Source organism: Pagrus pagrus, assembly GCF_965226575.1.
Source record: "Pagrus pagrus genome assembly, chromosome: 13".
Lineage (NCBI taxonomy): Eukaryota > Metazoa > Chordata > Actinopteri > Spariformes > Sparidae > Pagrus > Pagrus pagrus.
Window position 1 is genome coordinate 27,618,973 of NC_140197.1, and position 11,994 is coordinate 27,630,966.

At 42.1% G+C, this 11,994-nt stretch overlaps 1 protein-coding gene across 6 annotated transcripts; it reads right to left on the bottom strand.

The window, feature by feature from the left end:
- Positions 1-1,963: 1,963 nt before the first annotated feature.
- Positions 1,964-7,994, bottom strand: rasd2a (RASD family member 2a). 6 transcript variants are annotated; one of them, XM_084370790.1, is made up of 6 exons: positions 7,547-7,994; positions 7,027-7,118; positions 6,136-6,670; positions 5,353-5,403; positions 2,733-5,264; positions 1,964-2,618 (listed from the first exon to the last, which is right to left on the bottom strand). In XM_084370790.1, the coding sequence occupies exons 5-6, from the start codon at positions 3,256-3,258 to the stop codon at positions 2,104-2,106; spliced, it is 1,041 nt and encodes a 346-aa protein (XP_084226916.1). In that variant the 5' UTR covers positions 3,259-5,264; positions 5,353-5,403; positions 6,136-6,670; positions 7,027-7,118; positions 7,547-7,994; the 3' UTR covers positions 1,964-2,103. The 6 variants fall into 6 exon arrangements, with proteins under 6 accessions (XP_084226916.1, XP_084226918.1, XP_084226920.1 ...); XM_084370792.1 differs by having other exon boundaries at positions 2,733-5,403; positions 7,676-7,994; XM_084370794.1 differs by lacking the exon at positions 5,353-5,403.
- Between the last annotated feature and the right edge of the window lie 4,000 nt (positions 7,995-11,994).

Genomic DNA, 11,994 nt, shown 5'->3' on the forward strand with positions numbered 1-11,994 from the left:
CAGTAAAGCTGGAGAAACGGCTCACTCCGATGAGTTGCCTGCTGCACCGTATGCGTCAGCACCTGCGATCTGATTTCATTTCCCTCTCTGTAAAGACATCGGCAGACTATTTTGATAATCAACAGTGTTTAAGTACTTGAGATCAGTGTTGTTTCATCTCGGACAAAAAGGACTGCAGGGATATCACTGTGTTACATTATTGTTTGATACCTTCTGTACTTAACGACGGTTTCTATGAGACAAGAGTCACGTAGAGAAACCTGAAGCTTGTACCGAAAACTGTACTGTGTAAGGAGGATGGTCTAAAAGTACACATATACAGTACATGTACACAATGCCGATACGCAGAAATATCAGAAAACATAAACAGATATCAAAGCGGACATATCTGTGACAGGCCAAAATCAGGCTCTGATGTAAACAGCAATAAAAGAAGTGGCTGATGATGGATTGTCTTTGTTTCTCTGGGTGTTTCCACGTGTGTGTGGATCTTTCATGTGAGTTTATGTTTTGTAGGTTTTTATTATGTGTCATGCTGTTGTGGGAGTCGCTCTGGTCTTGGTCATGACTCGGTCTCGCTTTAGGAGTTCTTCACTACAACACTGATAATCAGGAGAAACCCATGTTGAGTCATTTTTTACTGATTCCAGCTTCTGGGGGTTGTGGACAAATCAAAACATTCGAGGACGTGAGTGAACAACTCTAACTTACTTTTTTGAGTTTGGGAAATCTACAATGTTGAGTCGGCATCACTCCAACTTTAACGTTTTACTAAATAAGAAAGGTAAATTATCAGAACACAATTTAATTAGATGGCAAAACTGTTTCAAAGCATCATTTTGAGTTCGTATCTAACTCAACTCTAACCTTCAAAGAAGAAAATGAAATTATGTGAACAAAAGTTATTTAGTTGGGGTCAAAGCTCAAAGATTTATTGCAGTAAGTTGCCTTGAGTTTTCTCAACTTTTTCATTTTTACAGTGTGAAACATCACAAAATGAGCATAAATCACTTCTTTATGGGGAAGAACAGTCGTGTAGAAGAACCCAAAAGTCAAACTTGAGTAAAAGTGAGTCTTTCATGTAAATAAAAGTATTACAGAGTATTTTAATAAATATAAACATAGAATATAGATATTAAATTTACTTAAGTACCTAAAGTAATTTTCTGGCAATAAGTATACGACATTTCTACGTATATTTAAACATAATCAGTGTTTTTTTTTATCTGATTCATTTAAAAATAAACCACTTTGGCTGTAGGAGTATAAATCAGCAGAAAATTGAAATGTTCAATTAGAAATACAAGTACTTCAGCACAGTACTCGAGTACATGTACATGATTACGTTCACCTGCATCAGTAAAATCTGATGTTATAAGAGTGAAGGTTGCGCTTCTGAAAGCTGAAAGAAATAACTTGAATCAGCTGGAACAGACTGAATAACTGTCCTCCATCGACCCAAGGCCACCCTGCAGGGACAGCTCACACCTTCCTGGAGACCTGAGTGGGCTGGAGAGAGTTTATATACAGAGGATATAAATAGATCTTCTTCTCAGCAGCAGCAGAGCTGAGTGTCCAAAGTGGACTCTCTCCATGGTGCTGATTTCATTCAGTTCAATATCTCCTCTCTCCTCCTCTCCTCCGCCTCTTTTGTTTCCTCTCAATGCCCTGATGACACATGAGTGTAGACTGTCGCTGCTGCTGATGAAGCAGCCTCTTGTCACACCTCGGGCCCTCCGAGCCCTTCACTCCTCGCCGTGGGAGGACCGGAGATGTGAACAATCTCAACAAGTGTCTGACAACATGAGGAGACGTTTAAGGTCTCTGACTGACTCATCTCTTCCCACGTCATCACGTTTTGCATCACAATGAACTGACATGAATCTGTTTCTTATGAATACATTGAAAAGAGCAGATGAAGACGTGAGAATTATAAATATATTTTTTATTAGAGGCATGATATAATAATAATACAGGTACATACAAAAAAAAGCAGAGTGTGAACGCACTGGTCCAGCCAGGTGCTTACATGAGAGTATAACTCCTTACATAATACGACATTGCAGCATACTACTACAATTGGTTTGTGAGAAGGCTCGCGATTCATTGAATCTGACACCTCTCGGGTTTGTGTTGCTTGCTGGATCTCAGCACCAGCTGCAGGTCGCTGGTGAAGCTCGGCCGGCGCGCCAGAGGGTCCGTGGCGGCGCAGGGCGCGCCGAGCCCCCGCGTCCGCCTCGCTCCCCTGCCCCGCTGGCCGATGCACATGGACTGGTAGGTGAGGATGGAGACGAGCTGGTGCCGGGACGGGCTGGTCTCAACAGGCAGTCCCCCAAGAGTGGCGAGGGCCCTGAACGCAGCTTCCAGCCCGGTGCCGTCTTTGGCCGAGGTTTCGAAGTAGGAGACGTCCTCACCGAGGGTCTCCGTCACCTCCGCGCGGCTCACGGCTCCCGGCGCCTCCAGGTCCGCTTTATTCCCGCAGATCACAGCCGGTACTCTCGCGGGATGTTTCAGTTTGAGTAGCTGAGCTTTGGCAGCTCTGATCTCGTTGAGCAGCGCGCAGACTTCATCCAAAGAGTTTCTGTCATCCAGACTGAAGACGAGCAGGAAGGTGTCACCTGAAGGAAAGAAAACGTGAACATTTAATATAAAAGTCGATTTTAAAGACATAACTCTCATAATCTAGAGGTGATTAAACACATTTATGTCCAGACTCGCACAGTGTGTCTCACCTGTCAGGATGGATAACCTCCGTTTCGCGGGGAAGTTCCTCTCACTCGCTGCGTCCAGCAGATCCACCTGATAAGCTTCTCCTCCTATGTGGAACAGCTTCCTGTGAAAGTCCTCAGCTGTGGGCTCGTAGTTCTCTTCAAATTCGTCCCCCAAGAACCTCCTCAGGATGTTGGTTTTACCCACTTGGGGAGCACCGAGCACAACCACTCTGTGACAGTTCTTGGGCTTGGCCAGTCCCAGCTCCAGCAGGTCCACGGACCGCTTCGGGAGCCGATCAGTCGACCGCTGCCTGTTCCCAGAACTCGAGGATCTACTCGCAGCCGCTCTCTTCTCGTGCTGCCTCCAGCTCTCCCTCACTGTCTTGATGATGCCCATGCCCGTCTTGGATATGCTTGAGACTTTGGGGTGCTGTGTGGCTGGAGAGCTCTGGAGAGCTGGGTGCGTAATGCGTGACTGCCCGGTGAGAGAGTTGAACATGTCCAGGATGCCATCAACGGGAAGGTAGAACTTCTCAGTTGTGTTCATCTCCGTGGTCTGTCCAGAGACACCGAGAGGCGATCAGAAATCTTACCAACCCAGCTGCTTCTCCATGTGTGCGCCGAACCAGAGCCGAGCGCGCTCTCTTATACACCCACAGCGCCTGCGTCACCGGCTCAACTCGTCTCAGCCAGAGAAGACACTCCTTTTATAGACGCATAAAGCAAAACCCAAAAAAAGCACACAACAATCTCCGGTTTGAAGCCGTTGCCCTGTGCAGAAAGATGAGCTCTGGAGAGGAGTTTGCAGCTTTACGAACCAAAATGATCCAAATCAGACTGAAGATTCAGAACATCCTGATGTGTTGCAGCTTAATAAATGTTCTGGTCTATTTTTAGCGCCTCACAAACAGGTGTTTCTGTCTCATTATGGATAAATGGATGAATGGACTGACACATAATTGCACACATCCCTGTAGTCATGGACACTGGAGGTCTGAGCACTAATTAACTGTGTTCATCCTCTTCTCTCAGCGCTGCTCGGTGCATTTCAGCATTTTATCTATTTTTATGTTTTCATAACCTCCACGCGGTGTTTTCCTGCGCGCCTGCACAAGTCTGACATAACTGTGCATTTGGGAATTTTAGCTGTTCATCAGCAGCAGGACTCTGAACGCAACCCCCGTTGCTTTCTGCAGCTGATCACGATGTGTTGGTCAGAGTAGAAGCTGCAGAGACAGCTCACTCTCTGCTGACGAGTCGTCAGCATCTGCACTGGTTTTATTAAAGACATCAATATCAGGGTGCACATTATTTTCTTGCATTCGTTCAAATCTTAGTTGAGAGTGAAGGTTTGGAAGGAGAACGGAGTGAAAGCTGAAGGACAGGAGGGAAATATCCTGTCTTCAACTGAACACTTCCATCAGTAATCTGTCAGTACATGCAGGAGTCAAGTCACGTTGAATAACTGCAGCTTCTTTTTCATCCAATCATCCTTTTCACAAACCAAGGGCGCGTCTGAATGGAGAGCCCACATAACACATTTTCTTCCCGGAGACCTGAAGAATGGGTTGGTTCTGTATAAAAAAGGAGAGACTTGATTGCCACCGAGCGTTTAACCTCATTCCAACGAGTGTAGTTCAGTGAGGACCGTCAGAAAAACCATGTTTTGATGGAAACCATAATGGAGGTACATTTTCTTTGTACTGAAATGTGTGCTGTTCTGATGGAAGACCTTCATTGTTGACCTGGTTTTCACACAACCCACTTGAATAACTGTTGGCAAAGTAAGTTTCTGCAAAGCACAGGTGTGTTGAAACTTTTCATTTCTTTATGAAATAAACGCCGTGCTTATGGTCTGCTTAGGTTTAGGCACAAAAACACTTGATTAGGAAAAGATGGTGTTGTGGCCACAAACACAGCAGGGAAATGTCCTGAAGACACGTCAACAAATACCCTTTTATCAGCTGAAAATGGTCCCGACATCTCGTCAAAAATACCCGGTTTTCAACTGCGAGCGAGGCCACATGAGGCTGCACAACCTATATTCACAAAAAACAAAAAATCAGGTTGTGTATACAGAACCATCATCCTGAGAGAGCGGCTCATACAAGCTTCATACACAGATTTTAAGGAACTCTATTACAGCTCTGAATAACATGTAACAAACTGCAAATCTGTTGTTACTATACATTCACAAAGTAATGTGATGTTCTGACTAAATAAAAATGATAAAACTTTGAAATGAGTCTTTTTGCCATTAAATGCAGCTCAAGTCTGTTAGTTTGTTTTCTCCTTGTAGTTTCTCATGACCATTTCAAAAATCTAAAAATAACATTTCTTGTGCATCTTTAGTGCAGCTTTTACTGTTTTTAATGTGCACAGTTAACTTATCTTACCTTTTATTTACTGAAATCATTGTAATGTTCAAACTGATGATAAAACCAAAAAGGGAATTTCAATTTTTTTAATGCGTCAGTATTTATGGTCCTCGCTGAGTAAAAGTGGCGGATTTAAGAAATTTGGGGCCCAAGGCAAAGGCAGGCATGGGGCCCTCTGAAATGAGAAGACAACACACAAAACAACAGGTCAATTATACAGACACATACGTTTTAACAGAATACACATGTATTATTTGTTTTACCTGTTGTCCCTCTCTTCCTGTCCCTTTTTCACGTTGTCTCTCTCCCTCACTCTGAAAACAAACACACACAAAACACAGTATAAGGCTCTTACCCAGTGGTGAAGTGTAAGTATATTTACTCAAGTGCTGACGTAGACATTTTAGGATTTCATGCAACTTCAATTTTGTCTGGTCCGCTGTATCTCAGAGGCAAATACTGCACTTTCTACTCCACTACTGTACATCATTTACGTTGCTGGTTACATATTTCAAACCCTTCCTGCCCAGTGTAAACCATGTACCCTCAAAATGATGATTTAATGCTAATATTTGTGATAAACTGAAAGAGTCTTCCTTTGTGGGGTGACTTCTTAAGCCAAAACTCTTTAAAAAATCGTCTTGCTTGCATGCTAATATTTACATATAACAATCAATAAAAAATAATAAAAATTAATAAAAAATATGAAAAGATGTAAAATGTAAAAACAAGAGACGTATCTCATGCAGCCAGTGTAGTTACATGATCCCAACATGATTTTGAGTCGATTGATCACATGACCTGGAAGCTGTTGAGCTAACATGCTAATATGTACATACAAAAAATAATAAAAAATATTTAGAGATGCAAAATGTAAAAACAAGAGGTGTATCTCATGGGGCCCTCAGGAACGTGGGGCCCTAGGCAACCGCCTAGTTTTGCCTAATGGTAAGTCCGCCCCTGCTGAGTGCCGCCATCTTGTCGCAGCTGCGTGTCTGGTGGAGGTTTGTTGTGTATTGCGGTCGCAGTGGGGCAGAGCTACACACAGTGCAGTGAGAGATGTTCCCAAATCGAAGAGGAAAGTTGACTTCTACAAGAGGAAGAGGAGGCCAGGATCTCTGCTCTGGGGGATGATGAGGAGCAGAAGAGTCTGAGTAAAGACATAGCAGCTCTTTTAGACACAGTCAGAGCCACAGGGGAGGAGCTGAGGGCTGAAGACGTCTCATTCACTCAGAGTCCAGCAGCGCCCCCTGCTGGAGGATCTACAGCTGCCCTCAGGAGCTCTGATGGACGTGGCCAAACACACGGGCAACCTGACCCTTCAACATCTGGAACAAGAAGAAGGACATGGTGTCCTACACGCCTGTGATTCTGGATCCGAACTCTGCTCATCCAGAACTCCTCCTGTCTGAAGATCTGACCAGCGTGAGCCACGGAGAGAGGTAGAAGCTTCCGGATAATCCAGAGAGGTTCGACTGCCGTCGTTTTGTCCTCGGCTCTGAGGCTTTGACTCAGGAACTCACAGCTGGGATGTCGAGGTCGGAGACGGTCCAGTCTGGGTTGTCGGTGTGGCAGCAGAGTCTGCTGAGAGAAAGGGAGATATAGGCTTACAGTCCAGATTATGGGGACTAGGGCTTTATCAAGGTGAATGCACAACATGCTCTGTCATTCTCTGATCCTGATAATACATACACATCATCACACACACCTTCACTGAGAAGTTGTTTCTGGTCATTAGCACAGGAAACAACCTCCCCCTGAAGATCTTACCGTTTGTCTGTGATGATAATTGTGGTGAAATTCTTGATTTACGTTTCCATGTATAAGCAATGTGTTTAAACTCCCACTGAAGATATCATCAGTTAATGTCTCTGCAATGGTGAAACAAGCAAGTTAAAGTTCAACCAAAAAGGAAAATTCAGTCTTTATCTACTCACCCCCATGCTGATTGAAAGTCAGGTGAAGTTTCGTAGTCCACAAAACATTTCTGGAGCTTCAAAGTAAGACAGTGTTGCATTCTCCTAAAAAACTGAAGTAAAAAAACCCAATAGATAATAATGTAAGCCTCCAGAAGCCCAGAGATACAAAATTGATTTGAAAAGAAGTGCACGAGAGTGATTGACACCTGGTTCACACTCTCCTTGGCTCCGATTGGTTGTTTTCACGCGGGAGCGGTAGATTCTTGCCAATCAAAGCCAAATTACAGCCACTGGGTGGGCCCAAAGTGGATTTTTTCACAGCTGACCTGTACCATCTTAATCAACTGTCAAATCGTGACAATTTTAGCAAATATAAGCAAAAAAAGTTAGACTATAGCTTTAAGTTGGGTTTTGCATGCCAAAACTTTAGCTTGTAGCGGAGTTTGTTCACACTGTGTGGTATAAGTACTTTCACTCAATCAAAGAATGTGAATCAATATTTAGTATAATTTACCATTCTGACAGTTTTAATACTCACTAGTTGTTGTTCGTCATGTAGAGTGAACGCGGCAGTGTTAGCATCTCCAGTCCATCCATCCTGCTAACGGTAGCTGGGCTGACGCTGTTAGCGCGGCTAATGCTAACACAAGCAGCGCCTGCTTCTTACCGCTGTTCAGGAATGTTGTCATCATAAGTGGCCGCCATGAAAAAGTTATTCATCTTCGGTGGTTTTGCCACAAACTTTCCATTTCCATCCCGCTTCCTCCGTCTTCCTGCACCTCTTACTTCATTTTCGCGAGGTTTGTTTTGCTAGTTTTATCGAATCATGTCTGCACATGCGCAGTAAGATGGGCTAGTCCAATGTGGTGGAGACTGAAGGGGGGATCCTGATATTATGATGTAATTCTAGCGCGGATTTAAAAAAACAAAACGTAATTCAGTCAGTTTATGAGACGAAGGCAATGAACTTTGCCTAATAGTCAAAATTATATATTTATTATGTCTTAATGTTGTCAATAATCAGTAAGCTATGGCTGCTAGGTAACAGTCACTCAGGTGCTGTCGTAAAATAAGCCCCGCCCACAGGCTCAGGCGGTTCGCGCCAAAATTCCAATCTCAATCAATTTCAGGGTATACGCAGACAATTTGGCGCCAAAAACGTAAACATATAATGGTCGCTGACCGGACAGATCCAGCAACGCCTGTCTGAGGACCCGAGGTGAGTAAACGTTGCTGTGTTAATGTGTTTTATTTGTACAATTATCTGCTCAGGAAAGTTAAATGTATTTCTGTGTGGGAGTTGAAGTGATTCTGGAGGATAGTTGATTGAGTCTCGTTCACAGGTTGTTGAATACTGACAGTTCTGGTTGGCAGACTCTGCTACAGTGTCACTGTTGAGACAGCCGGACCGATACAGTAGTTTATGTTAGGCAAGATGAGACAATTTTTATTTGTGTAGCACATTTCATACATACAAAGGCAATTCCGTGTCTTTTACAGCGGTGTTTCCCAAACTATTTTAAAAATGACAACCCATCACATAATCCTGACGAGAAAGAATTTGTGCATAAATTAATGTTCTCGACCATTTTTAGTAATTTCTGCATCAAATTATATTATCTTGAATTGGTAAACCAGCCATTCCAAAGAGATCGTATCATAAATCACGTATTTTTGTAAACATATACCGATCAGTGTATTGTTATATTGTTAGAGTACATTAAAGCCACTAACAGGTGAAGTGAGCATTGATCGTTTTGTTGCAATCAAATGTTCTGCTGGGAAACCTTGAGTCCTGGCTTTTATGTGGATGCCTCTTTGACAAGCACCGCCCACCCAAACACTGTTGCAGACCAAGTACACCCATTCATGGCAGTGACACGCCCCGATGGCAGTATTTTCATTTATTGCTGCTAATGTCAACAAAACTCACTTTGATGAAGGTCTCAGTCTCTCCTCTTAGTCACAGTGACAGCATCACACAGAGCTAACGGCTGTCATTCACTGATTCATTCTCTGCTGACATGACTAAATATAGAAATCGCTTTCACTTAACTATCTTACAGTTTGATTTATATTTACGGGAATGATCGGAGCACATCATCGGCCCATTGACTCACACGCTGCAGCGTCATCTTAGATATCACATGATTGCAGACATAAGGGCGCCACCTGTTTGAGCTCAGGGTTACGTCACTTCATTGCAGTTTGAATTAGAGCTTAAGAAATAAAAATCAGTCATATCGTACCCTTAAATGCTGCTTTATGTTACTACTTTACTGTTGGTTCATAAAGCACTGAGTGGTTTGAGGCCAAAATAACATTTCTGATCTGTTCTGAAACATCCATATCATCTGAGGCCGGTCTGCTTCCTGTCCCCAGTCTAAACTTAACATGGACTGAAGTGTTTCAGTTTTTATGCACCACATATCTTAAGCAAACTTTCCTGTTTGCCGCTGCTTTCTACTTTACGAAACTGGGATTATCTTTATATCATTTTTGCACTGTGATGTAACTTCAATGTCATTTTTATTCCCCTGTTTAATATGCCTCTACTTTAGCTCATCTTCTCTCATATTTTATTTTGTTTCTTTTCTAAATGCCTCGTTTATCTTGTACAAAGCTCCTTAAAATAAAACATATTTTTTTCGGGTTGTGTCCGCTGAAGATATCTTTGTTGATAAACACATACAGACATAACAGACCTAAAACATCACACTGTCAGCAGAGGAGTGTGAGAACTGGAGATTTTAAATGGCTGATAATCCTCCTCCAGCAGACCCTGGGGCAAAAATGTGTCACTGGATCTCTCTGATGATACATGGCGCTGTTATCTTTTCACCCTGGCACAGAGAAACCTGTTAAAATTGATTAATCAACAAATGAACTGGCACCGATTTTGATAATTGACATTGAAGAATTGGTGACACTCAAATGTGAATAATCAGCAGTTTTATGATAATAAACTTAGTCAGAGAAAACAAGACATTAGGAAAAATGTCAAACCTTAATTGTAAGGTGTCGTTCTCTTCCCATAAATGTAACATTTTCTATGTGTTAATTACCGCATACACTGACAAACTGAAGGAAATTGATTAAACACTACAACACTACATAAACGTAATAATTAAGGTCTTGACTACTATATAACTAGATACTGACGAGACGAAGATGGAGGACTCGTTAATACTTTAAGCGCTGCGCTTGGAACAAGATTGTGGTGAATCAAAATATGTAGTAGCAACTGATAAGTGGGCTTTTGTGGGCTTTTCTGGACCTCCAGCCTTGATAATGGATAACTTTACATCACAGAGATTCCTCACACATCCACTAGAGGGCAGCAGAGAGAGAGACACACATGAAGTTTGACCGTGAAGTTTTTAAAAAAACAAGCGGACAGAAACGTGATCAGTGATCTCACACACGTTCAACTTGTTTTACATTGACTTTAAATGTGACACACACACACCCACACACACACACACAGTGTTGTGACGTCACTGCTGTGGTGTTATTTATCAGCCTCTCCCTCTCTCTCTCCGTCTCCTCCCCCTCGGCCGCCCTCATGTCCCCCCTACACTGACCTCATCAGGCCTTTGTTGGGAAACAAAGAATGTTCAGGCATCTGTTTTCAGGAGAAATAAAGACAGAGAGGAGGAGGAGGAGGAGGGCCCGGCCAGCAGGAGGCACATATATATTTATATATATAGATATATATCAAGTCTGACATGACATTAAACAGGGAGTTGCAACAAGTTGACTGGAAGAGAAAAAGCTCTGTGAAATAGCTCCACTGTGCATGTTGTACTTGTGCGATTTCTGCACACTTTTTCCCCTTTATCGTCTCCTGCAGGAGTCGTGCCTTTGTTGTTTCAAGGTGGAGCTGGTATTTCCTGTATATCCTGCTCAGTCAACCAGCCGCAAGACCCACAGCTTTCTCCGGCGTCTCCTTTCAGTTAGCTAATCATTTTTCAACCCTGTGTCATGACACGATCCCCTCTGCCCGTTCAGACACAAGACCTGTAGCTGAACAATTGATTGAATCCGAGCCAACATAAATACAGAACCAGAGGAGATTTTTTGGGGGGGGCCTTGTAGATAATGCATAAGGATGTGATTCAGACAACAGCCCATTAGTGCTGATAAATAAGTAAGGAGCAGAGATGCAGTGATGAAGCTGCTGAAGAGGAAGTGCAGCTCGTTGTTGAATCCCTGAGGGAGAACACAGTCACTCACGCTGCCAGGAAGTGTTACAGCGCGGCTCTATGGGAAATAGAAAGGATCACTTTACGTTCGTACGTGCCTTATTTTTACCTTTCTCACTGCAATATCTCTTTATATCTCTGCCTGTAGGCTGTGTGTAGTGTCTCTAATAAAACTTTATGACAACCATCATTAATAAACAGTAAATTTATAGTTCATTAAGCTTTAGTTCAGTTATTTCACTGTTAACAATGAAATTAAGCAATTGTTTGCAACTTCAGATGTTGTTAAACTATAAATCTAAATATATATAGTGTATTGAGATATAGCCTAAAAATATTGTGATATTATTTTGAGCCCATTTCTGCCAGTTAACCAAAAAAGAGATGAGAACTAAGCTCGAGAAAAAAATGACTGTGGTAAGTTATAATTATGAGACAAAAAAGTCAAATTATGAAATAAAAAGTTTTTTAACTCATAATTCTGACTTTTTATTTCATAATATTGACTTTCTATCCTAAAATTTGTACTTTATATCCCATAATTTTGTCTATTAACTCATAATTTTGACTTTCTGTCCCATAATTTTGACTTTTTACTCACAATTATACCTTTTATCACAACATTTTTGGCTTCAAAAGTTCAACTTTCTGTCCTATAACTATGACTTTTTCTCATACGTTTGGCTTTTTATCTAATAACTTTGACTTTTTATTTCATATTTGAATTATTTTCCTCATAATTTCAACTCTCCATGTGAATAATTTATTAATGAATTGGTCT

What these genes read in the sequence shown, in the direction of transcription:
- rasd2a (XM_084370789.1), bottom strand. Translation starts at nt 3,258, where the DNA reads ATGAACACAACTGAGAAGTTCTACCTTCCCGTTGATGGCATCCTGGAC. An exon ending in GAGGTTATCCATCCTGACAG is followed by an intron (nt 2,619 to 2,732) that starts GTGAGACACACT and finishes TCTTTCCTTCAG; the next exon opens with GTGACACCTTCCTGCTCGTC.